This window comes from Babylonia areolata, chromosome 11 (genome assembly GCF_041734735.1).
Source record: "Babylonia areolata isolate BAREFJ2019XMU chromosome 11, ASM4173473v1, whole genome shotgun sequence".
NCBI lineage: Eukaryota > Metazoa > Mollusca > Gastropoda > Neogastropoda > Buccinidae > Babylonia > Babylonia areolata.
The window spans coordinates 10,802,127-10,828,956 of NC_134886.1; the positions used below are offsets into that span (position 1 = coordinate 10,802,127).

Sequence of the window (26,830 nt, forward strand, 5' to 3'; positions counted from 1 at the left end):
GGTAAGTATGTTATTTAAACGTAATTTTAGATAGAAAATTTCCTTTTTGTACGAAATTTTGCTCGGTATCATGGGTACAACAAAGGGCGCAGGGTTGTGTTAGAAGTTTTTACAGAAAAAAACCCAATATTTCAGCTTGACACCTTCATTTTGGGGTTTTCATTTACTATGAAATACACCAGATGAAAGCTTCAAGCCGAAATAATGTTTACAGTGAGCTTTTGTGTTGTACTATTGTATGATAGTGTTTGTGAGTGTTTGGGTAGGAGGATGTGAGCATGGGTGTCTGTGAGTGTTTTTGTGCAGTGCTTATATTTAAAACAGCATGATAGTGGAGGAAACAACAGTGAACATAACTGCACTTAGTTGTTGTGTCTGATACATTTGCTGATAATGTGATATTCTAGCACCATTTCCACCCATAACATAACAGACACACACAGACCTTGCATACACATGCATGCAAATACACACATACACTTACACACGTGTGTGCACGCACACACACATACACACTCAAACAGTTAACACACACACACACACACACACACACACACACACACAATCAGCCAATAGTAAGATTAAATAATATTTTACAGTATTACAGTGTTAATAAAGGAAGTTTGAGTGACCCAGTGGACCTCAGAACTGACCCATACATATGTTGACAGATGGGTCACCTAACCCATGTTGTATTTGCCACAGTGTTTGTCTGTTTTTCCTTTGGTCACATGGTCAGCTGATCTGTACTATGCTTAGCATATATTTAGAACCCTACCCATTTCATTCTCTCTGTTTAAATACCACAAATTGGAACAACAGAGCCCCATATACATCATGTATTCAGAAAATAAAGACCTCCTTTTTCTCATTGCAAAACATTTTTTTTTAATGAATGTACTTTACTGATATTAAATCATGTCATTTTGTTGGAAAAAAGGTGTTACATGATTTCAGTTTGTAGAATGTGCTTCTACACAGCTATTAATATACATCCACAAGTAATAGAGCAGTATTACAGTAAATCTACTATGTCAGGTGGAGTCAGGAATGATTACATGACTGGCTGTTTTCATATTTCTGTTGGCTGGACAATCAGTGTTTATAATGATATTTTCCCACTCATGTGTTTTTGCAGACCTATGTATCCCCGGACAAGAGACACTGTTTCTTCTGCCCACCTGGAACACATGTAGAAGAACATTGCGAGACACACTTGACAAATTCAACATGTGTCAGGTGTCCTGACCATGAGTACAGCGACAAGCCAAACAGTCGCACACATTGTAGCCTGTGCAAGAGTTCATGCCCGAAAGACAGCCTAATTATCACCAACTGTAGCATATTAACAAACAAGGAGTGCTTGTGTCATGAAGGCTTTCACCGGTATCCTGTGGACCCAATTGATGATCACTGGAAATGCAGACCACATTCACCATGTGGGGAGGCAGAGGGGGAAGTTTATTATGGTGAGTTGTCTGCTGAATTGTTCGTGGGAATGCCCTCACATGGCAGTGCATACCTGATTTATGTACATGTACACAAGTCAACCTCCCTCCCTCTCTCTCTCCCTCTCTTTCTTTTTCTTACATGTGTGTATGCATGATATACATACATCTTCATATGCATGCACACCTGTCTTTTTCACACACACATTAATACATTCACATATGCTGCTGAATGAATGCAATATCAAACGCAATCATTTATCAGCTTGAATGAAAAGTTTTCATCAATAAAGAAACCACTGATTAATTCATGCCTTTAAGTGTTTTAAAGAAAATTATTTCATTGTTTGTCCTATTTTACTCATTTATTCATTGTCTGTTCAGCGTGCTACCAGGTACCATTACCGCTATCTTTCATTTTGATTTGATTGATTTGACAACAGACTTCTGCCCATGAAATTCTAGCTGTTCTCCCCTGGGGGGGGGGGGGGGGGGAGAATATTGCCACAGTGCAGTGCCACTCATCCCTTTTTTCTTTTTCCAGTTAGCAAGAGTATTTCTTTTACTCTATCCTCTTGAACAGACTTAAAACTTCCTTTGGTATTCGTGACACTGCACTAGCATGGATCACGTCTTACCTGTCAGATTGTACACAGAAAGTGTGTGTAAATGGTACATACTCTAGAGTATCTGCCTTGAAATATGGTGTCCCACAAGGGTCCGTCCTAGGTCCTGTTCTTTTCGTGCTGTATGCGGCTCCTGTGTCGGATGTCATCAGTCATCATGCGATGTCGCATGAGAGCTTTGCTGATGACACACAACTTTATCAGTCGGCTTCCATAGCTGAATTTGATGCACTGGTGACTCGAACACAGGAGTGCATTGCTGGCCTAAAGGACTGGATGACTCTCAACAAGCTGCAATTAAATGATGATAAGACTGAATTTATGATAACCTGTCCAAAGAAGTTTCGTCAACATCCTTCCTTTCCTGACTCTTTTCTGATCAATAGCACACCTGTTTCACTTTCTCCCTCTGTTCGCAGTCTTGGTGTAATCCTGGACCAGTCTCTTTCCTTCCAACAGCACATTTCGAATATCTGTAAAGTTGCCTATTTGGAACTGCGTAGAATCAGCTCTATCCGCCACTATCTCTCAACCGATGCAACCAAGACACTTGTATGCTCTCTGGTTCTCTCAAGATTGGATTACTGCAACTCTCTTTTGGCCGGCCTTCCCAAATACCTGTTAGACAGACTCCAACGAATTCAGAATAACGCTGCCAGACTCATTTGCAGAGCTTCTAAATTTGACCATGTTTCTCCTCTCCTTCAGTCTCTCCACTGGTTGCCTGTTTCTGATCGAATAGACTATAAGCTATCCACTCTGACCTTTTCTGCAGTCAACGGATCTGGCCCAAAGTATCTTTCTGAACTCATCCATATCTATACCCCGTCTCGCCAGCTCCGTTCTTCCTCTGATACTCGACTTCTCAGGATACCTCACGTCAGAAGTAAGACCTATGGACACAGATCGTTTTCTTTTCAGTCGCCAAAGACGTGGAACAAGCTCCCTGATAACCTCCGTCATTCTGATTCCCTCGCATCTTTTAAATCTCGTCTCAAAACTCACCTTTTCCCTCAGCAATAAGTTCAGTTGTGGCAGGCCCACAACTACATGCATGTATATGAATGTGTATTGTGTGTGCGTGTGTTTATGTAAGTATGTGCCTGCCTATGTGTGTGTATGTGTTAGGGTAGCTGTTAGATACAGATGTATGTTAAAATGTATGTATGCAGTGTGTGTGTGTGTGCGTGCGTGCGTGTGTGTGTGTGTGTGTGTGTGTGTGGTCACATTTTGGTGTGTGTATGTAACATAGATATAATGTTTTATGTTATCAAATGCGTTTTTGTAAAGCACCTAGAGCAGATTTCTGGATAGTGTGCTATATAAGTATCCATTATTATTATTATTATTACTATCAAAGTGAATTTTTCTGCAGGATTTTGCCATGGGCAGTGGGTTCTTTTATGTGTGCTGAGTGCATTCTGAACAGGGGACCTCATTATTTTGTCTCATCTGAATGAGTAGGGGGGAGTAAAAATACTGGTCTGTATGTGTAGTACTTGAATCCGTGGACACTTGCTTCCCAGTTGGGTGCATTACCACCAAGCCACTGCTCCATATGAGCACACACCACACAACAAATCAAATGAGTAATTAAAAAACAGGTTTGGTAGCTGACATGATTGGTACAGATTTTCTGGTGGTAATTCCAGACAAGGGCAATGATCGCAAAAAAAAACCCCAGAAAAAAAAGACTGCAGAGTATAGTTAATTTAAAAGCCTTTCAGTTCTGATATATATATCGGCAGTTTAGAGGTAACTGCATTATCAACTGTCCAGCCACTCATTTGCAGATGCTTACTTCATTGCCAATGGCGACTGCCTTGATAAGTGTTTGAAGCAGTATCTCAGCAAGTTTTTCCGCAATTTTGATGCTTTCCCTTTTTCTTTTTTTCTTTTTTTGTTTGCGTTTTGTGAGGTAAAAAGCTGTTGAGCATGTCAACATGGCTGCCAGGACATACTGTACATAAGAGTTTGCTAGAATTTTGTTTGATTATCAGCACAACGTCGACAATAGAAAGTATGTAGACATGATAGAAGTGGGTGTAGAAAAATCCCTATATTTTAGCTTGAAACTTTCATTTTGGGGTTTTCATTTACTATGAAACCCTCCAGATGAAAGCTTCAAGCTGAGATATAGTGAGCTTTTGTGTTGTGGTATTGTGTGATAGTGTTTGTGGGTGTGTGGGTGGGAGAATGTGGATGTGGGTGTATGTGAGTGTTTATTGTGTCTGATGCATTTGCTAATTTTGTAGCACCATTTCCACCTATGAAATAAATAAACTTGATTTATATATATATATATATATATATATATATATATATATATATATATATATATATAATAGATATTTCGTGTATTTTTTCCCCAAAAATCTGAGTTATCTTCCCCTGATGGGATTTTTCTCATCCTGTCAACATTGAACTTGTGATGATTATATTCTCCATTTTCCTTCATGAAAACATACTTTTACTTACTTTTGAGCATTATTAGAATTTTTGTGATTTTTTTTTTTTTTTTTTTTTTTTTAGAGGTTGGTGATTATTTTGCAAAAATCACAGACAGTTCCATATCAGTATCAGTATCAGTAGCTCAAGGAGGCATCACTGTGTTGGGTCAAATCCATATACACTACACCACATCTGCCAAGCAGATGCCTGACCAGCAGCGTAACCCAACGCGCTTAGTCAGGCCTTGGAGGGGAGAGGGGGTGTGGGGGGGGAGGGGGAATGAGGGGTTAAACTTTTTTTCTGCTTTAAATCTGCAGGAAATCACTCCCATGATACTAGCTGTCAGAAGTGCCAGGAGGGCAAGCAGTTTGTGAACAGAACACACCCTGTTCACCCTGTTTGTCAGAACTGTGCTCAGTGTCACCCTGACGATGTAGTCCTGACGAAGTGTTCTCTGCACGCGGACACACAGTGCGGGCAGCCTGAAAAGGACACCCAGTCTTCAGCTTCTCCTTCCACCTCAGCCAGCACCACTGCCACCACTGCTGCCACTCCTCCTGTTGAGAACAAGAGTAAGCTGTAATGTGTCGTGGTTTTGAAAGCAATGTTAGCTGTTTGACCCTTTGAGCCCTGACCACCACTTTACTGGTGGTGGGGAGGGGTGGCATAATGCCTGGGCACTGGTTGAGCGGTGCGTAAACACTTGTGTTGTGTTTTGCTGTTGGTTGACTTATATCGAAGAGCCAGTCAGAAAAACCGTAATATTCTGACGTCAGCGAACGTAGTACCAACATTGCCGCGCCTTTTCACTGTGTTTTGTGCATGTCCTTTGGATAGAAAAGATCGATTTCTACCATGAAGCGTGCAGAGTCTCAGCCTGACACTCCTCCTTTGATCCACTGATTCTGCATGCTCAGATTCATTTTCAACATCACTGTCTGTTGCAAAATCATCTGATTTGAATTCCACCTCACTATCAGAGTAATCATTGTCATACTCTACTTCCGATAAATCATCAAGCATATCAGTTACTTGCTGCGTTGTGTACAGTTGTTTTCTCGCATGTTTTGTCCCTGATTTCTGCCCTGATGGGCCAGGTTGAGACTCTGCACGCTTCAAGTGTTTACGCACCGCTCAACCGGTGGCTGGGCATTATGTAATTTTTCTCTGCTACCGGTAAAGCGGTGGTCAGGGCTCAAAGGGTTTAATACCAGTTATTTGCAAATTGTGGCTCAGGAGCTCCAGCAAAAGGGTTAAAATTGCTCAGGAACTCAGGGCTCAAAGGGTTAAGTTTCGAGGCCCCAGGGAATGGGATCAGCAAACAGCACACAGTGCTCAGTACACATGTGTGGGAAGTGTTTCAGATTAATGAATGATCATTATCCGTTTTTGTTACGCCCATGGAAATTTCTTTCAACCACTGGATCTAAACAAGTCTTTTTTTTTTCATCTCTGACATCAACAATGTGTGTGTGTGTGTGTGTGTGTGTGTGTACAAGGAAACGAAAAAGAAAGATGAAAAAAGGTGGGGTGTAGAAAAACATGTTTTACATTGACATGGACGTTGTTAGATGTCTGCTGTTTGTGTTCTCTGTTGTTACCTGCCGTTTGTTCTTTTACAGATGATACATCCTTGAGTGGGGGGAGCATTTTCGGCATTGTATATGCTGTGCTGGTCGTTTTGGGCATCATCGCTGAAGTGGCTGTATATGTCTTTTGTCACCATCATCCAAACAATACCAGTAAGTTGTGTGTTCCTCACCTTACTGATTTTGCTCTCTTGGCATTATTCACAGTGGAGCTTTTGGGTAGTACCATGTAATCTGAACATTTTCGCATTGCATGGACGGACTGCTGGTTTTTCAAATTGTGTATTAAATTGCTTTGCATTGCATTGCATTACATTGTATTACTTTCTCAGGTTTGTCAGTGTGAAATCTGGGCTGCTGTCCTGTGGAAGAGTGTGTCACCACAGTACAGTGCCACTATATATTTCTTTTTACTGTTCTGTCTCCCCTCGGGAGTGAGATTATTCTTGACTACTAATTTTCTTAAGGCTGTAGATTCTTTTACATGCGCTAAGTGCCTGCTGCACACTGGTCTTTCAGAAGGTTTATCATCTCATCTGAAAGACTAGCACCTAGACCACCACTCAAGGTCTTGTGCAGGGTGGAGTAAATATCTTGGTCCTTGCATGAATCGAAGCCAGGACCCTCACTTCCTGGTTAGGAGCTCTTCCACTTGGCCACAATGTGTGTGTGTGTGTGTGTGTGTGTGTGTGTGTGTCACTACATCCACTCCTGTTGAGAACAAGAGAAAGCTGTAATGTGTCATGGTTTTGAAAACAATATTAGCTATTTTTAGTTTCAAGGCTCCAGCGTAAGTGATCACCAAACAACACACAACACATGGTGCACACACACACACACACACACACACACACACACACACACACACATATATATATATATATATATATATATATATATATATATATATATATACACACACACATATATACATATATATGGATCTAGACAAGGGTTTGGGCTTTTTTTTTCAACATTGTAAACACACACACACACGCACGCACACACACACACACACACACACACACACACAGAGACACACACAAAAGATGAAAAAAGCTGGGGGGAGTTGGAGGGGTGGGGGGGGAGAAAATAATGTTTTGCATTGACATGGAGATTGTTAGATGTCAGCTGCTTGTGTCATGTAGTGTCAGCTGCCATTTGTGGTTCTTTTACAGATTTGAGTCAGGGGGACATTTACGGCATTGTGTTTTCTGTGAGAACCTTAATTCATCATTGTCGAATCCGTGGAGGTAAGATGTTTGTTCCTCACTTTACTGATACTGCTTTCTTTGCATTATTCACAGTGGAGCTTTGGCGTTATGCAGAATAATCCAAACATTTTCTTTTAGCACACATAGTGAAGAAACTCACTTCTCAGCTTTTGGGTAATGCAGAGTAATCTAAACATTTTCTTATAGCACATAGGGGTTGCTGGTTATTTGGATAGTGTATTGTATTGTACTGTACTGTATTGTATCACTTTGTCAGGTTTCCCAGTGTGAAATCAGGCCGCTGTCCCAGGGGAGAGCACTTCACCACCATGCAGTGCCACAATTCTTTTCTTTCTTCTTCTCACTGGTTTACTGTCTGTGTACTACAAGGTGATTTAGACCTGTGCACATTGATTCTGTCCAGCACTCACACGCACACATACACTGGGTGTGGGGAATGGAGTAAAGGTGGCAGAATGGTTAAGACGCTAAGCTGCCAGTACAGACAGTCCCTGAGGGTGTGGGTCCAAATCCCGCTCTCGCCCTTTCTCCCAAGTTTGATTTGAAAATAAAACTGAGCGTCCTGTCATTCGGATGAGACAATAAACCAAGGCACTTGGCGCACTGAAAAAGAACCCATGATAATGAAAGTGTTGTCCTCTGGCAAAATTCTGCACAAGAAATCCACTCTAATAGGTTTACAAATATATAAGCATGCACTCAAGCTCTGACTAAGTGTGTTGGGTTATGCTGCTGGTGAGGCATCTGCTCAGCAGATGTGGTGTGGCATATGTGGATTTGTCTGAACACAGTGACGCCTCCTTGAGAAACTGGAACAGAGAATGGGTGAGGGATTGGACAAGGGTGGGGTGGGTTGGTGGTGGGGAGTGGGGGGCGGGGGGTAATTTGAAAATAATAAAACTAACAGTGAAGTCATTGGGTGGAGGGGGGCATTGGTCAAATGCCAGAAACAGATATTACAACAAGCTACCCACCACAGTGTGGCATTTTTTGTTGTTTTTTTCCCCCCACTGTGGCTGTGCGCTAAGTGCATGCTGCACACTGGTCTTTCTGATGGTTTCATCTCACCTGAAAGACTAGCACCCAGATCACCACTCAAGGTCTAGTGCAGGGCGGAGTAAACATCTTGGTCCTTGTATGAATCGAAGCCAGGACCCTCACTTCCTGGTTAGGTGCTCATCCACATGGCCAGAATGTGTGTGTGTGTGTGTGTGTGTGTGTGTGCGTGTGTGTGTGTGTGTGTGCGTGTGTGTGTGTGTGTGTGTGCAGGAGTGTACACAATAAAGGGTGAGAATGTCTGATCATTTTATTGCTGACAAATGTCCCATTACTTTTTCAACAGCAACATCATTTTCTGATAAATTTCTTTCTTAGCTCGGGCATGATTTGTGACAAACTTTGGTGACAAGTCATCCTCCCCAAATAACCAGTCCTGTCAGAACAATACCAGCATCATTATGCTTGCAGCCTTGAAGTTTCACCCTGTGTCTTAGCGTTTGATTTACCAGGATGTAATGTCTTCTGTACATGTGCTGAACAGAAAAGCATCTGCTCTTTTATTTTCATTTATTTACTTTTATTTATTTATTTTTTTCAAACATTTTTTTTATTCATTTTTTGCGTTTACATTTTTCACATGAATACAGAAGACATTTTCATAAAAAGTGAATATGCATCATGAGTATATCGGTTGTTTATTCAACATTTAATGTATTAACGTAGTAGAACGCTAACTGTAATTATGTCATTAGTAGATATATATATATTAGAGGTTCATGTGTAGATAGATCTGAAGAAGGACATATTTGAATATGAAAAATAAATAAATAAATAAATAAATAAAAGATGAATAAATAATGGAAGAAGAGAGGAAAAGAAATAACCAGAGAGAGGAGGGGAAAAAAGATTCTTCATTTTTACTCCACAGTGCTCCATATGAAATGGACCAATGATATTGCTATATGTGCCCCAGAAACATATGCACATGTCTCTTCATTCGTACATTAAAAAAAAAAGACAAAAAAAAAAAGGTGTTATCATGAAAACAAGGAAATAAGCATGCAAGTAGGTGTATTACTATTGTCACAAAATTCAGTGTACTTTACATAGGCATCAGATTTTTTTTTGTGTGTGTTTTTTTTTTGCAAGAGCAGATTTGGCCATGTGTCGAACAGTTTCTCAGTCTGAATCCTTGCAAAGAAAACATGTTTCCAAGGATCAGAGATCTTTGGGAAGATTTTCTGGAACAACAACTGGTTGATGCAGTACCTTTAAAGTTCAAGCCCAACAGCTCAGAGCAAGAAATGCCTTCACTGCAACAGCGACTACAAAAAATATGAACCACAGTGTTGAATCATGAATAAAACCTTTCAGTTTGCCAGCGAGAGGTCAGAAAATACCTGCTTTTTTCCAAATCCAGTTTTTGACAAAATGACCTGGAGAAATTGAATGAAAGAGAAACTTGGACAGAAGTCGAGAAAACACTATAAGACTTTATTTTCATATTCTTCATTTTGAAGGCTTCATTTTCCATCTGATGAACGTTTTTCAAAGTGCTGGATGTTTTAATTGTAATATGCCTTTACTGAGTGATAAAACTGTGCTAATTTTTTTATCACAGCTGATTTACAACTTCAACCTTGACCCAGAAAAATATGTTGACTGGTTTTTGTGTCCCATTCATCTTGGTTTGAAGAGGAGAAATGTCCTATTATATTTAAGTGAGTCAGGATATTTGTCCTATTGTTGACCATGAGGATGTACGACCCTCTGTGTGTGTGTGTGTGTGTGTGTGTGTGTGCGCGCGCGCAATACAATACAATACAGTATGTTGCCAAAGGGCCATGACCGACTCTGTGCTGTCTTCGTTGTGGCAATAGAGAGTTACCTGTTGGACACAATTCTATCAACTCAGGACCAAGGGTGGTTCTTCTTTTTGCAGGTGAAAGGCGTCGCAATCGATGGACACTTGGGCGGATCGTGGGACTTGTTTTTGGAGTTGGCATTTTGACGGCTCCTATACTGGCCTACTTTGCCTACAGGTGAGTGTCCATTGTTCGTTTTGTTACATACGGTTGAAAAAAAAGGTTTTACATTTCAAAAAGGTGTTTTCTTCTCAGGTAACTTTTTTTTTTTCTTAATGATAATAAACATTTATAATTCTCCAGCTTTCATGTTTATAAATATTTTGACAAAGCTTCAACAACAACAAACATCAAATCACTCCGGCAATTGTAGAAAGAATAGTACCAGTACAATAAATTCTCTATTTGTGTGCTATACGAGACATAACAAATTCACCATGCGTATAAGTTAGTTCAAGTACCATTAATTCTCCATATCTGTACTGTAAGAGATAAAAGAATTTCACCATGCTTATAAGTTATGTGGAATGTCCATTTGACATCATATACCACACCATGTCAAACTAGTACAAGTGTTAGATTTTCTCATATCATATATTTCACCATGTCAAATGAATTCAAGTGCAGGGTTTCTACAAATGTCTCCTTTCAGATGAATTTTAAGAAAAAAACAAACAAAAGCTTCTCTGTCAAAGAAAGAGTGCTTCATTCAAAAGGTTTTTTCAGATTCAGCAGACTGGTCCCTTATCGCATCATATATTTATAATATATATACACACAAATACTCATTGGGACTAATTCCAGACTAAGCACAATTACTTTATTTTCAGGAGTAACGGAAGCACCAGTGGACAACATTCCCCCAGGAATGGTGAGAATTACTTTGTCACAGGACCCTTGTCACTGACAGTATTTTGAAAAGAAAAGTTCAGGTCACAAGCAGGAGGGACTGTTCATTTTTGTTGATGAAGAGGACCCTGTACAGTACTACTTATGCTTTTGTCATATGTCTTAAATGTTTTGGAATGATGGGGAGAGAATATTCAGAGAAAGTGTAAACAAAAATTGCTCAGGATTGTAACTGACTATAGAATAGTTATTATATGGAAATTATAGATTTTTAGCACACCTGCCAGCTGCCATGTTTTGAGCATTACATGCTCTTCTGAGCCTCACAATGCTACACCACTACACTGACAGTAAATATGCATGCTGAAGTTAAAAAATCAAGTACTGTTTTCTTTTTCATTCAGTAAATTGATTGATACTCTGAGCAAAGTGAACTCGCATGGAAGGGCGAGGAAGAAGCCAGAAACTCGGCCTGTGATGTGGGTGATGCTTTACTTTCAGCCAGTGAGAACTGATTCTGTGGTTCTTGATCAGCCTGAGGCAGTTGGAGTTTAATTCACACTTATCTCCCACTTCCGTTCTGCTTCTAGAGAACCAGACTGTTCTCTCCAGCCGTCATTCTCCTCCAGTGTTCAGCACTCCTTTTTAGAAATAAAATGTCTGCAGAAAGTAAAGCCAGCAACAAATTGACATTGACAGCAAATAAATGAGTGTCCACACAGTGATACTGCGAAGCTTACAGCAAAGGATATCTGCATATTTTACCTTTGCGAGTTCAAACCACTTTATGCACTGTGTTGATTCAGCTTCAGAGTGTCACACAATTGAATGATCAATGTTTCACAATATCTCAAAAAAAAATTTTCTTGACTTCAAAGTGTCACATGATTGAATGATCTATGTTTCACAATATGTAAAATCCTCAGTTGTCTTAAGAGTGTCATATGATTGAATTGTCAGTGTTTCACAGTATGTAAAAACCTCATTTGACTTCAAAGTGTCACACAATTGAATGATCAGTGTTTCACAATATGTAAAAACCTCACTTGACTTCAAAGTGTCACATGATTGAATGATCAATGTTTCACAGTATGTAAAAATCTAACTCTAGTTTTCATACTCCCAAAAAAAGGAAATATCAATTTGAGCCAAAATTACCACACGATAAGCTTTATCAACCTCCTGAGCAAGGTTTTACTGAAAGTCATCTAGAACAGTCTGAAATCTGAAGCTGAGAAAATCATATCTGAAGAACAAGTGAGCTTCCAAAATGGAAGAACAGATTTACAGCGAGAAATATCTTCAACATCAGCAGCATATATACCATGTCTTCATAGATTTCAGGAAAGAGTTTGACAGAGTGGCATGAGCTCTGTGGGTAACCATGAGAACATGCAGCATCAGCCCCGGCATCATCCCAGTCATCCAACAGCTGTACAACACGGCAGCCAGGGTAGTTCTCCACAACTGTTCCATCAGAAACTCGTTCAGGACAACAGTTGGAGTCACGCAGGGTTTTCTACTATCCCCAACACTATTCAACATATTACTGGAGCATATCATGTCGGACACATTGGAAGACCATGAGGGCACCGTCACAATAGGAGGCAGAACTGTTTCAAACCCTCGGTTTGCCAGTGACATTGATAACTTGGCAGGAAATGAGATTGAGCTCTTCTCCAACCTGGTAGTTAGACTTGACATCACCTGCAGGACATACAGAATGAAAATCGGTGCAGAAAAGACAAATATAATGATGAATAACACCAACGACATTTGCACTGATATCAAAGTCAGCAGGCAGTCTTTGGAATCTGTATCTAGGTTCATGTACCTGGGTGCAGTTGTCACAGATGAAGGCTCCAAACCAGAAGTCATGTCCAGGATAGTGCAGACTACAGCAGCGCTCACTCGACTGAAGCTCATTGGAAGAGACAAAAACATCATGTTCAGATCTAAAGTGAAATTACGCACTCACTGGTTCAATCAGTGCTTCACTATGCGATACTTGGACTCTCACTGCTGAGCTCCAGAAGAAGATCCAAGCCACGGAAATGATTTGGTTCTGAAAGCTACAAGGCATCCTGTACACTGAGCACTTGACGAACACTGAGGTCCACCAGAAGATCGCCCAAGCCATTGGACCCCATGATGACCTCATGCCTGTCATCTTGAGGAGAAAGTTCAGATGATACGGGCACGTCACAAGATCGGACATGCTCTCAAAGACCATTCTGCAGGGCACCGTACCAGGCAGTAGGAAGAGAGGGAGGCAAAAGCAAATGTGGCAGGACAACGTGAAAGAATGGACAGACCTGAGATTCCCAGAGAGTTGCAAGAGACAGGAACGAGTGGAGAGAGCTGGTCTTGAAATCATCTGCAGTGCCCCGACAACCGTCCATTGGGTTATGGGACAGGTGAAGGTAAAGATGAAAAATGTCACGAGACTTCAAAGCGTCACATGGTTGAATGATCAATGTTTCACAATATGTAAAAGCCTCACTTGACTTCAAAGTGTCACAGGATTGAATCATCCATTTTTACAATATGTAAAAGCCTCACTTGACTTCAAAGTGTCACAGGATTGAATCATCCATTTTTACAATATGTAAAAGCCTCAGTTGACTTCAAAGTGTCACAGGATTGAATCATCCATTTTTACAATATGTAAAAGCCTCAGTTGACTTCAAAGTGTCATGATTCACACACAGTATGTTAAAAACTCCAGACACATTGAATGGGAAAAGCAGCAACACCATTGTTTTATTAATTCTTTCAGAGAGCCAGCAGGACAATAACTGAGCATTATGCTGCTATTGTCACACACTGCTTTGCTGCGCTCAAATGATGAAAATGCTACTCTCAACATTCATTTGCTGGCTCAAATGATGAAAATCCTACTCTCAGCATTGCTTTGCTAAGCGTGAATGATGAAAATGTTACTTTCTACATTGCATTGCTGCGCTCGAATGATGAAAATGCTACTGTCAACATTGCTTTGCTAAGCTTGAATGATGAAAATGCTACTGTCAACATTGCTTTACTATGCTCGAATGATAAAAATGCTCCTGTCAAGTCATGTTGGGTGCTAGCAGGTCTGATATACAACAATGTGGATGATGTGTTTGACCAAATTATGTTGTTAGGTAAATATGTTGTGTGGTTGAAATAAAGAAACAACAGGATAAAGTTTGACTTGATTCACTTTTTAAGCAATTCAGAATAAATCTCTCAAATTGAAAGTCAAGTACGCACACAGAAAATGATATATACAGTTTCACATAAGGTAATTTCCATGGGAAAAGCAACAACAACTAATAGATATTAACAGTTAGTAAGTTAATATTGAAGTTGCTCAGCCTGTATGTGTGAACATATGGGATGTTGAATTAGATTATTTTCTAGTGTGAGTTTTATGTGCATACATGAAAATTGTGATTTTTCCCCCTTCCTTTTTTTTTCTATTATTAATTGTATGGCTTAATCACTGGAAATGTAATCTCTGCTCACTGCAGTAATTGACTTGATGATGATGTTGTTTTTTTGTGTGTGACAGTGTCTTAAATATGATTTTAAAAAGAAACAGCAGTGATTCCTCTGTTTTTGTTGACTTTGAATCAGCTTCTGGTCACTTCGGAGATGATGCGACCAGCAGAGAGACGGAGCTTAATCCTTTGAACAGGTATGTATTTCCTGTTCTGGCTTGATTTTTGACTCACTTGTGTAAACAAAGTGAGTATGTTTTAACCCAGTGTTCGGTTGTCTGTGTGTGTGTGTGTGTCCGTGGTAAACTTTAACATTGCCATTTTCTCTGCAAATACTTTGTCAGTTGACACCAAATTTGGCATGAAGATAGTAAAAATTCAGTTCTTTCCAGTCATCTTGTTTAAAACAATATTGTACCTCTGGGATGGGCACAAAAATTTTTTTAAAAGGAGCCAAATTATATGCAAAATGAATTTACTGTTATATTTATTTTTTTTTTATTCTCTAAACTTGGCACTTTGATCTGATATTCTGACACAGCATCAAGAGCAGTCATTTTTATCATTTTTTGCTCAAACAGGAACTTCTTTTGCTAAGCATGGAAGTTATATTTCTGGTGCATGTCTTTGGTGCAGATAGTAAAAAAGGGAAATTAATCTGTAATTAATGCTAGGGTGGTTAATTTGCTTTAAACTGATCTTTCTCACATTTAACATTACATTTTGAAATTATACTCAATACATTAAAAGCTTGTGTGTTTTACTCTCCGTGTACAGGGCTTTCACTATGTTCATTCGCCCATGTGGTCTTTTTTGGAAAATACTAAAATCAATACCACAAGTGGACTTTATAGATCTATTGGCTGAGTCCTGAAGGTCATGGGCAAAAATCAATTGCGTACGCATATTTATACATATTCAAAGTGCGTGCTTATATTCCTCGTGAACGTGAAGGACGCCATTTTGTTTCAAGTTGTTGACCTGCCCGTTCAATCCTATATTCAATGGACAATACACAATAACATTTGATGGAAAGTTGGAGAAGGAGACCATAAAATATTTATTCAGAGAAAGGTTTGTGAACGCCTCATCACTTACTGGATTATGCCCCAAACTGCCATAAAAATATCAACAAAATCAGTGGGAATTCACAGTTTAAAATAATAAACCACGAGAGTTAATACCCTTGATGAAACGTAAAAATTTTCAGTCTTGACTTTTCTCAAAATGAAGTCCTTTTCACTTCATACGACGTTTAGAAGTACTTGTACTTGGCTGTACATGTTATTAGTTTAACAAAATACTCAATTTTCATATCAACTTAAAAACTATAAAACTAGAATGAACATAAAAGAGAGATTGAATCGACCATGTCGTACAATCCTGGCAGGTGTAACTAAACTTGTACATCTAACTAGATCCAGAGAAAACGGCTAAATGTTGCAGTGTGATTGCGATGATAGCCACGTCTCCTTTACCGCGGACTTAAAAAGAATTATTAATTGCCCTTAAAGATTTTTTGAATGCCCAAGATACACACAGAATAATGATTTAAACAGCGTTCTCACTGCGAATACCGCAATCGATTTATCGCCCTTAAAAAAGCCTGTTTAATTGTTAAATTTTTTAACGTCAGTTAAGGAGCCACGATAGTGCATTGAGTAAGACAGTTTTTTTCTCACCCGAACACGCGGGGTTTGAATCTGCCTTCAGGGCTTTTTTTTTTTTTTTTTTTTTTTAACCCGAAGCTTTATAATAACAAATAAAGAACACATTTTAACGATTAGATTTTTTTTTTTTTTTTTGACTCACTTGTGTAAACAAAGTGAGTCTATGTTTTAACCCCGTTGTCGGTTGTCTGTGTGTGTGTGTCTGTGTGTCCACGGTAAACTTTAACATTGACATTTTCTCTGCAAATACTTTGTCAGTTGACACCAAATTAGGCATAAAAATGGGAAAAATTCAGTTCTTTCCAGTCATCTTGTTTAAAACAATATTGCACCTCCGGGAGGGGCACAAAAAAATTAAAAAATGAAGCCTAATTATATGCAAACTGCATTTACTGATATATTTATATTTTTGTATTCTCTAAACTTGGCACTTTGATCTGATATTCTGACCCAGCAACAAGAGCAGTCATTATTATCATTTTTTGTTCAAACAGGAACTTCTTTTGCTAAGCATGGAAGTTTTATTTATTTTGCAAACGTTTTGGTGCAGATAGTAAAAAAGGGAAATTACTCTGTAATTAATGCTAGGGGAGTTAATTTGCTTTAAACTGATCTTTCTCATCTTAAACATTACATTTTGAAATTATACTCAATACATAAAAAGCTTGGATTTTTTTTTAAAGTGTATCACAAGTGAGTCTTGAAAGCCTTGCCTCTTGTTTTAAGTGCATCACAAGTGAGTCTTGAAGGCCTTGCCTCTCTTGCTTTGTCTTGTAAGAAACCTTTGATAAAATTATGTGTGTAGCAATAATACAGTGGCCTTCAGTTTGCAAAATAAACATCAATATTTCACTTGATCACATATAGGCTTTGGTTAATGTATGATATTTTTTTTTCACCAAGTCTTTGTTGAAAGGCCTGTCAGTTCATTGTGACAGTTTTCCTTCTTTCTCTTTTTAATTCTGATTTCCAGGATTGTTGCTTAGCCGATTGTTACATTGGTCAGGTGAGGTAGTTTTGGTTGTGGGTTTTTTTTTTCCCCAGTGGGTAAACAAAGTGGGTCTGTGAAATAACCCTGGTTCAGTTGTCCTTGTGTGGTGTGTGTGTGTCCACATGTGAGTGTGTGTGTGTGTGTGTCCACATGTGAGTGTGTGTGTGTCCACATGTGAGTGTGTGTGTGTGTGTGTATCCACATGTGAGTGTGTGGTGTGTGTGAGTGTGTGTGTGCATGTGTGAGTGTGTGTGTGTACACATTTATGTGTGTATATGTGTGTGAGTGTGTGTGTGTTTGTCTGTCTGTCCACATGTGAGTGGTGTGTGTGTGAGTGTGTGTGCGTGCATGCGTGCACGCGCACATGTGTGTCCATGGTAAACGTAACAAATTCATTTCTTCTTGAAATATGTGTGTGGATTACAAATTCGGCTTGAAGATAGAAAAAAAAAAGAATTCTTTCCATATGTTCAAATTATGATGATAATGCTTGGCCAGGAAGGGCACGAGAAGCAATAAACAATTCCTCTTTCATTTTACTGCTGTACTTTTGACTCATGCTTGTTCACACACAATATCAGTCTATGCTTTGTGTTTTGTGCTTTGGTTGCCTGTGTATGTGTCTGTATGAATGTTGTCTGTATGTGTGTGTCTGTATATATGATGTTTGTACATCTGTGTCTGTGGTAATCTTTAACTCACAAGGGACAGCAAGTTTTCTCCCTTGCTTTTCCCCCACAGACGGCCCATTTGTAAGGGTTTGGAAAAAAATTACAAAAAATACAAAATACAGAGTAAGAAAATGAAACTTTTATAACTGGTTTATTGTGTGTCGGACTATTACATTTAAAAAAAATCAAATTTCTCATCTTATTTTTACAGTTTTGCCATTATGCAGAAAATAATGCCAATTTTTCACCCCGAATCACCATACCCATGCTCGCTTTCTGCACTTAATTCACTTTCTTCTTCGTCATCATCCACCTCTTTGATGTCCAACCTTTCAGTTTGTAGCATTTCAAGTACTTCAGCACCACTGAAATGTTACCGTCGCTGCCTTGTTTGCTCCGCAACATTTTGAGAAGAACCTGCTTTGGAGGCCACTTTGCTAACAGGCTGGCACGCCAGCAGGCACTTTGTCAACATGTGTGCGAGACAGGCCACACATTACAGGCTGGCCAATCATACCTTGTGCTTGTGGAGTGACCCAGAATAGCACACTCTGCTTGGTTAATCACAAAATCAGTGTACAGCATGTGATGGATTTTTATTTTTGGAAAATGCTATTCCATTCCGTCATCTGAATCTGAATACAATTTATGTAGAAATGCTCACGCATTCCGTCATCTGGAGAGAGTTAACAAATTCATTTTCTTTGGGAACACTTTGTTGAAACCAAATTTGGCTTAAAATTAGGGAAAAAATAGTTCTTTACATACATTACAGTTTTATTATGAAAGTACACGTTTGAGAAGGGCATAAAAAATATGAAGAAGCCTGAAATGTGTCTGCAGTCATGTTGCTGTTACAGTTTTATTTCTTTTTCACAGAACATTGGACTGTTATCTGATATGTTGACACATTGATTAATAGCAATCATTTTTTTATTTTTAGTTAGAACAGAAACTTCTTTTGTTTAGACTGGAAATTATATTGATGCATACATCTGCCAGGAGCAGCTAAATTGTGCCATGTTGTGCGATATCAGTCAGAATGTGCCACTGGAAATAATGTTTTACAAACAGATCTCGCTCATCAAAACATTTAATTATAATGTCAAAAAGTATGCTATTATGTGCCTTTTTTTCATTCAAAAACTGCTTGAAAACTTGACTGCTAATGCTATTGATCTTCTGTTCCATACTGGTTTAGGCTGTGCATGTGCAGTAACTGCATGTCTAGCACAAACCAGCAAAATGAAACAATAGATCTGCAAAAATTGACCATAAAAATATAATGTGGACCCAGTTAACACAGCATCTAATTGCAGAAATCCATTCTTTAATATGGCTGGCTACAGTGTGGCTGTTGGGGCACATCTTTAAAAGAGCCGACACTTTCTTGTCATTTTTTTTTTTTTTTTGATCACTAGGAATCACATTTGACCAATGAAAGCTTTGCATCTCTTATTCTTTATTTTCTGTGTGTGTTTAATATCATAGTAAAATCATATTAAATCAAATTGAAGGCACACACACACACACACACACACACACACACACACACACACACTCAAGTATAAACACAAGAACTTTGTTACAGATCAAATGGAATCGTTGATGCTAGCTTGCAGCAAGCAGGAGCAAGTCCATCTGCACCAGAATATCCAGGTGACCAACAGCCACAGAATGGCAGTGCTCCTGATCTCCCCATGGCTCCCCAGCAAGGTCCTGGGGGAGAAGCTGCAGGTGAGTATTTGTCACAGGATCCTTGTCACTGATCATATTTTGGGGAAAAAGAATGTTTGGGTCACAAGATGCAAGGGCTGTTCCTGACCTGCTCACCAGTATGATATTTGTTTGATGATTTTTACTCAGTTTTGACTTAGGAGTATGCTGGTTCGCAAAGATTCGTTTCAGGATTATAGGTAAGAAAACGCTAATATAGTTTTGGCTAACCAGAAGATTCATAGTGCGACAAAGTGGAGAAAGAAAAAAGCGCTTTCCCCTTTTTAGGGAATTTTGAGGATTCAGGGAGAATTAAAAAAAAAAGAAGATAAAGCACTATAACTATAAGAGATACAGAAAGAAAGTGTATGTTTCTGTGAAGGAAAATAAATGAGGATTCTGAATCTGGGGTTTTTTCCCTGATTATTTTGATTGCAGATAACTATTCAGGCATTTCAAAGTGAAGATGATAATTTTTGCGCAACAAAAAAAGTTTTTTCCACACACATGCAGATGATGCATTTGACTAAATGATTTTGTATCTTAGATATTTTGTTTGGTTGAAATATAGAAGCATCAGGGTAAAGCCTTATTTAGATTTGATTTTTAAGTGATTAACTTCTTGGCATTATTTTGCTTCTATTTGCCATGGAGTTTTGGGTTGTGGTGGGTAATAATTAACAAAAAATTCTAGCATGCAAACTACTGCAAGAAAGTATACATAACCCACAATTTTCTGACAGGAAAATGAACAGACTGTCAAATTCTGATAGTTTGAAGTTCATTTTAAACAATGCTTGTACATATGCGCATCCTTCAATTGCAACTCCTGCCTGTGCCATGTCCACTCACTTTCAGACAGTATCAAAGAGGTTAACAGTGACCCAGTTGGTCCACAGTGCTGGGGAGAGGGAGGGGGGGTAAGCACTGTTCATAATTTTACCTGCAGACAATAGCAGTTTGGTCATTGCAAGCATGTTTTTCTAAAAACCATGCTGTACACATAATTCGTGACTTGCACGGAACTGTTCATCACTTCGTCACTCTCTCTCTCCCTCCCTACCCCCTGAATAAGTGGATGGTTTGTGTTTGAGGTCAACTCTGGGTCAGCCACAGAGCTATACTCTACCTCTAGCCACAGAGCTATACTCTACGTCCTGCTCCACTTTCTGTCCTTGGCTGGTTACATCTGGCTCTTCAAATACCCCCACCCTCCCTTCTCTCAGCAGATCATCATTTTAACTTTAGTCATATCAAGCGAACCATCTGATAAGATTTTGCCACATCTAGCACTCAAGTTATCATCATCAGTGATTTCTAAAGCTTTTTCTGCACCTTGGAAGTCAAAATTGCAATTTTTGTTATTGAAACACCCTGCTGTTTCAAGCCAGTGGAGTAAGATTGTAGTTTGTCGTCTGCCATTTAGAAAGCATCGTGAGGGCTGTATTGATATTTACACCCAGAAATATCATAGAGAGTGTGATTAGCTCTTGCTTCTCATGGATGATTAAAGTAGACACATGAAGCTTTCTGACTGGTGGCTATTGCAACAATCGACTTTGAAATAGAACTTTGAAAAATCCTGAAATGACATTGATGTATATGTGTGTCATGGGGCAAATAGCGAAGCATTTTGGCAGACGTATATGTATATATGTCATGGGGCACTGAAGAAGTTAAAAGTAAAACCATTACGTTGAAAAACAAGCACACACACAGTAATGATGTGTGCAGTTGCGCAGTAAATAGTATCCATGTAAAACAAAAAAAGTAAGAGACATTAACAGTCATCAAATCAACACTTATGTTGGTTGGCCTGCATGCTTGATCACACACATGTTGAATTAGTTTCTACATTATGAATGATATTTGTATGTATCAGTATTATGGATTTAAAAAAAAAAATCTGTTATTAACTCATTCTACACTGCCTGATGACCTCCTTGATTGTACTCTCTGTACTGGCCGTTTGGTTATGTTACAAGAAAAATATCTAAAAAAAAGAAGAAGAAAAAAAAGAAAAAAAGAATGCAAGTACATACAGCTGTGAAATGTTGTGTTAATATAAAGAATAGAATGTACTAAGCACTCACTTCATTATTGACTGATGTATCATATTTTGAAAAAAAAAATCCATGTTTTTCACAACTGACATAAACTGATAAAGGGGGTGAGTTTTTCTCATTTAACAGAAATTTCACAAACGTGGTCTTTTGTAACCATAGACACTTCCTACCTGTTGTAATTGAATGGGTAAATGTGTATGTACAGTAGATATCTACTATAGAATCAGTGTCAGTGTCACCTGGACACATACAAACTGACACACACACACACACACACACACACACACACACGCTCACTCTTATGCACATGCTGTACTGGCTATTAGCGTGGAATACTAAAAAATCCAAAAAAATATAGAAGTCTTGGTGCCAGTCTTGCATGAGAAAACTCCGGAAGCTGTTCCTTATTCAAGTCTTGGCTTTCAGCAACATCAGCAACAGCTACATGTTCGTCTGCTGCTGAGTCACTGTCTCTGAAACATGTGTTTCACTACCAACACTTTCGCTGCTTTCATCATCGCTGATATTGTCATGGGATCACTCATCAGTGTCTAAAGATTCATCATCATCTTTATCATCACCAGAGCCAGCAGTTGTGACAGCATCTATCACTTTCCGAAGGGAAACACGCTGAGTTTATGTTCGACTTTGAGCCATGGTACTTGCCGAATTTGACGGAGACACTATCTTGTCGAGTGAGCGAGTGAGAAAGCAGAGTTGGGTGACTGTACGCTCGCATGCATTGTACTTAAACAAAGGCATTCTCAGCCACAATAAAAGTACAGGCGCACTTTTGGGTGACTGTAGAACAGAGCTGTGCCATTTAGTTTCACACAAGACTGTTAGCCTATGAACTATGATTTTTTATAAACTTGTGGTACGCTATAGCGTACCATAGTAACAAGTCGTTGTGCGCATTAGGTACGCCATAGTGTACCGTAGTATAGAAAGAGTTAAAGTACTGAATTAATGCACTGTATCTCTGCTTTTTGCAGTCGAGTTTATGGTTTCTGTCTGTCTGTCTGTTTTTAGTTAGGCCCAGGGCTGGGTGGAAAAAAGCATGTGTATTTGCTTATCTCATCACCCTGGTAAAATAAAATTTGGTTTTGTTTAGTTTCGTTTCATTTTGTTTCTCTCTCTCTCTCTCTCTCTCTCTGTCTGTCTGTTTGTATGTGTGCGTGTGTGTGTGTGTGAGAGAGAGAGAGAGAGAGAATGTCTTGAAATGATGCTTTAAAAAGAAACAGCTGGTGATGCTTCTGTCACCGATGACGCTCTCAGCCCCTGATGCCCCAGGAAGACATGGTAATGAAGATGTGTTCTGTTCTGTGAACAACTAGCACCAGCCAGTGGCTCTGTTTCAGCAGGTGCTCCAAACGTTCGGCCTCAGCCGGACACTGCCAACGATGAGGGTATTCCTGCTGCTGAAAGGGATATTGGTTCTATTTGCAGTAAGTATTGGAAGTGGCAGTATGATAGTCTTTTTCCTAAAGGGAAGAATCTTGATGTCACTGAACAAGAGCAAGACATAGTCATTGAAAAATTAATATGGAATGAGGAATATGCTGATTTGTTTCGTGATACTCTAAGGAATGATGAAATGAGGACTAAAATTGATAATGCAATAAATTTAGTAGATGTGGATGTAAATAATGCATTGTTATTGTTTAATGAATGTATAAAACAAAGTGCAGAATATATGAAAAAATGTGTGCGTGTCAATAACAAGAAGGCACGTGATGACTGGTTTGATCAAGAGTGTACCATGAGTAAAAGAAACGTAAGGACGTTAAAACGTTAAAAACGTTAAGAATTAGTCGACGGATATTAAAAAAAGAAGACGTAGATGTTTATTTGATTGCAAGAAGAGAGTACAAGCATTTCATAAAGAGAAAAAAGAAAGAATTTAACAGATCTTTAATAGATAAGCTTGTAGCACTTCTATAGACTGTTAAAAGGAATTTTTGGAGTAGTATCAGTAAACTCTTGTTTAAAAGAAAACAACCAAGACATAACTTTGAAATAGATACTTGGTTTAAACATTTTCAGCAGTTGTTACAACCAAATATAGATAATGTGGAAAATGAAGCTGTACATGATGATGATATACTTGATGATGACACAGATCAATACATGAATAGATCAATATCTAAAGAAGAGGTACTGTTGGCAATAAGGAAACTTAAAAATGGTAAAGCAGCTGGCCCTGATGGAATCATTAGTGAACTGTTTAAGAATTGCACTGATCATGTAGTTCCTTTCTTTCTTTGATTATTCAATAAATTATTTGAGAAGGGTATTTACCCAAATAACTGGATTGAATCAATAATTTTGCCCATTTATAAGAAAGGTGATGTAAATAATCCCAATAACTATAGAGGAATTTCCCTAAGCGACATAAGTGGTAAATTATATGGAATGATTATCAATAAGAGATTGCAAGAATGAGTGGATGAAAATGACATCACAGGTGACCGCCAAGCCAGTTTTTAAAAAGGATATCCTACTGTAGACCACATGTTTACGTTGCTTGCATTAGTACAGAAACAGTTTTCCTTTAACCGTAAGTTGTATGTTGCTTTCATTGATTTCGAAAAGGCATTTGATTCTGTTAATCGTAATCTTCTGTTGCCAGTTTTACTTAGGAATGGTATAAGAGGTAAACTTTGCAAATGTGTAAAAAGCATGTATGATGTAGCAGGATCTAGAGTTCGCTGCGGGGCTAAACTGACTGAATTTATTAACTGTACAGCTGGGGTTAGACAGAGGGATGCCTGCAGTCCGATTTTGTTTTCTTTATTCATTAATGAATTAGCAATCCAAGTAATTAATAATGGAAGACATGGGGCTTTGTTTCCGATTGATTCCTTTGAATTATTCATACTTTTGTTAGCTGATGATGTTATTCTGGTGTCAGAAACTGTTATAGGATTACAAACACGGTTGAACAACCTTCACCATGCAGCAGTTTCACTCCAATTAAAAGTTAATATGTTGAAAAGTAATATCATAGTATTTCGTAAGGGTGGCTGTTTGAGCAGCAGAGAAAGGTGGGTGTATGATGGTAGTTTGATGCCAGTTGTCAATGTTTACAAATATCTGGGCATATTTTTCTCCACACGCTTGAGTTTCGTTGGGGCATGCAAAGATCTAGCAAGCAGAGCCAAAAATGCACCGATTTGTATTATGAAAAAGTTGCATATGCTCAATAATGTTTCTTTTGATTTATTTATCAAATTATTTGATACACAAGTGCAGCCTGTTGTGCAATACGGTTCTGAATTGTGGGGTCTAGACAAAGCTGCTTATCACTGTGAATCAGTCCACACTTTTGCATAAAAGAGATTTTTAGGAGTAGATAGGCAAACGCCAAATGACTTAGTATATGGTGAAACGAATCGATACCCGTTGTATCTAGTTTCTGCAGTCAGGTATATACGTTACTGGTTGAGATTACTACAAATGGAACATAACAGAATACCCCGCAAAGCTTATGATATGCTATATGATTTTGATGCTAGAGGCAGAGTGAACTGGGTAACCAAGATTCGCCATTGTTTGTTTGAATATGGATTTGGATTTGTTTGGTTAAACCAAGGTGTTGGTAGCATCCAGGCATTTATTGGTGTGTTTTGACTATGTCTGATTGATTGTAGATGGCAGAACTGGTCTGATCATATTCAGAATAGTGAAAGATTTAGTTTCTATAAGAATTTTTGCAGTGTATCTGATCTGAAACCTTACTTAGTGTTGAATATGGATAGACATTTAAGATATATGATGACAAGATTTAGATTAGGTATTACAGAATTAGCGGTCCATCATTACAGATACAGAACATGTAACAGTGATTTGACCTGTCCATTATGTAAAGAATCACAAGAAAATGAGATGCACTTTGTTCTTTGCTGTCCAGCTTTAAAGAACATTCGAGAGGAGTTTATTCGGCCTAAATATTATAGTAAACGTACTTTGTTAAAATTTAACTTGTTGATGTCATCTACTTCCCCTGAAGTTGTTCGCAAATTTTCACTATTTTTATACAAAGCTTTCAAATTCAGAGAAATGGTTATTTCGTGAAAACGCTGTTTGTTTTCTTTTGTTTTTGTTTTTTCTTTTATTGTTCTACACATTGAACTGTAATGCAGGTATATTTTTGTTTGACTGTGTTCATTGATGCTCACAGTGTCGTGATGTATTGTTTGTAAAATAATGTTCACATTCCCCTTCATAAGGGGCCTAGGTCTATACATGAATAAACCATCTCTCTATCTATCTATCTATCTATCTATCTGTGTGTGTGTGTGAGAGAGAGAGAGAGAGAGAGAGAGAGAGAGAATGTCTTGAAATGATGCTTTAAAAAGAAACAGCTGGTGATGCTTCTGTCACCGATGACGCTCTCAGCCCCTGATGCCCCAGGAAGACATGGTAATGAAGATGTGTTCTGTTCTGTGAACAACTAGCACCAGCCAGTGGCTCTGTTTCATCAGGTGCTCCAAACGTTCGGCCTCAGCAAGACACTGCCAACGATGAGGGTCTTACTGCTGCTGAATGGGATATTCATTTTATTCTCAGTAAGTATTGGATGTAGCTGCATCTTGTATAAGCTCTTACTACTTTTCCTGTTACAATGACAGAAGGGAGTGTCCGTTACTTTTGATTTTTTTTTTTAATCAGTAGGTATCACATGTGAGCCATGAAGGCTTTGCCTGTTGTAATTTTAAGGTTGACTTGACCTAATGTTCATTTGATCAGAGTTAAACGTCACAATCCTTTTGTCTTTGGCAGTTTCATTTTTATTTCTGTCATTACTGCTTGTCAGGACATAGTGCATTAGCATAGCACAGCAAAGTTCAGCAACAGAAAAAATAACAACAAAGAAACAAAATAACAACAAAACAAAAGGCTACCAGAACCGAGGCAACACACTGACACTACATCATTCCTCATTGGTGGATACCTCACATTGTATGCCCCTTAAAAGCTTTGTTCTTCTTTTGATATAACACATTCTCTGTCTTCCACTCCCATGCTATGAACCTAAATCGTGTGTGAGTGTGTTTGAATTTGCTGTGTCATGGAGTCTGCAGCTGGTGTGGGATTTCTTGTCTGGTTTATTTCTATTATCACATGATATATCATGATTATATTCATAATGTTCATGTGTCATGT

At 38.6% G+C, this 26,830-nt stretch overlaps 1 protein-coding gene across 3 annotated transcripts in view; it reads left to right on the top strand.

Annotated features, from left to right (window-relative positions):
- Positions 1 to 26,830, top strand: part of LOC143287293 (uncharacterized) — a 35,654-nt gene that overhangs the window by 5,693 nt on the left and 3,131 nt on the right. Inside the window, exons 3-12 of one of the 3 annotated variants that reach the window (XM_076595236.1) lie at positions 1,139 to 1,469; positions 4,843 to 5,097; positions 6,148 to 6,267; positions 7,293 to 7,367; positions 10,291 to 10,390; positions 11,044 to 11,084; positions 14,684 to 14,744; positions 19,471 to 19,616; positions 22,999 to 23,109; positions 26,122 to 26,232. In XM_076595236.1, coding sequence (XP_076451351.1) covers positions 1,139 to 1,469; positions 4,843 to 5,097; positions 6,148 to 6,267; positions 7,293 to 7,367; positions 10,291 to 10,390; positions 11,044 to 11,084; positions 14,684 to 14,744; positions 19,471 to 19,616; positions 22,999 to 23,109; positions 26,122 to 26,232 — 1,351 coding nt within the window. The remainder of the gene's footprint in view (positions 1 to 1,138; positions 1,470 to 4,842; positions 5,098 to 6,147; positions 6,268 to 7,292; positions 7,368 to 10,290; positions 10,391 to 11,043; positions 11,085 to 14,683; positions 14,745 to 19,470; positions 19,617 to 22,998; positions 23,110 to 26,121; positions 26,233 to 26,830) is intronic. The other 2 variants (XM_076595237.1, XM_076595238.1) reach the window with 2 other exon arrangements.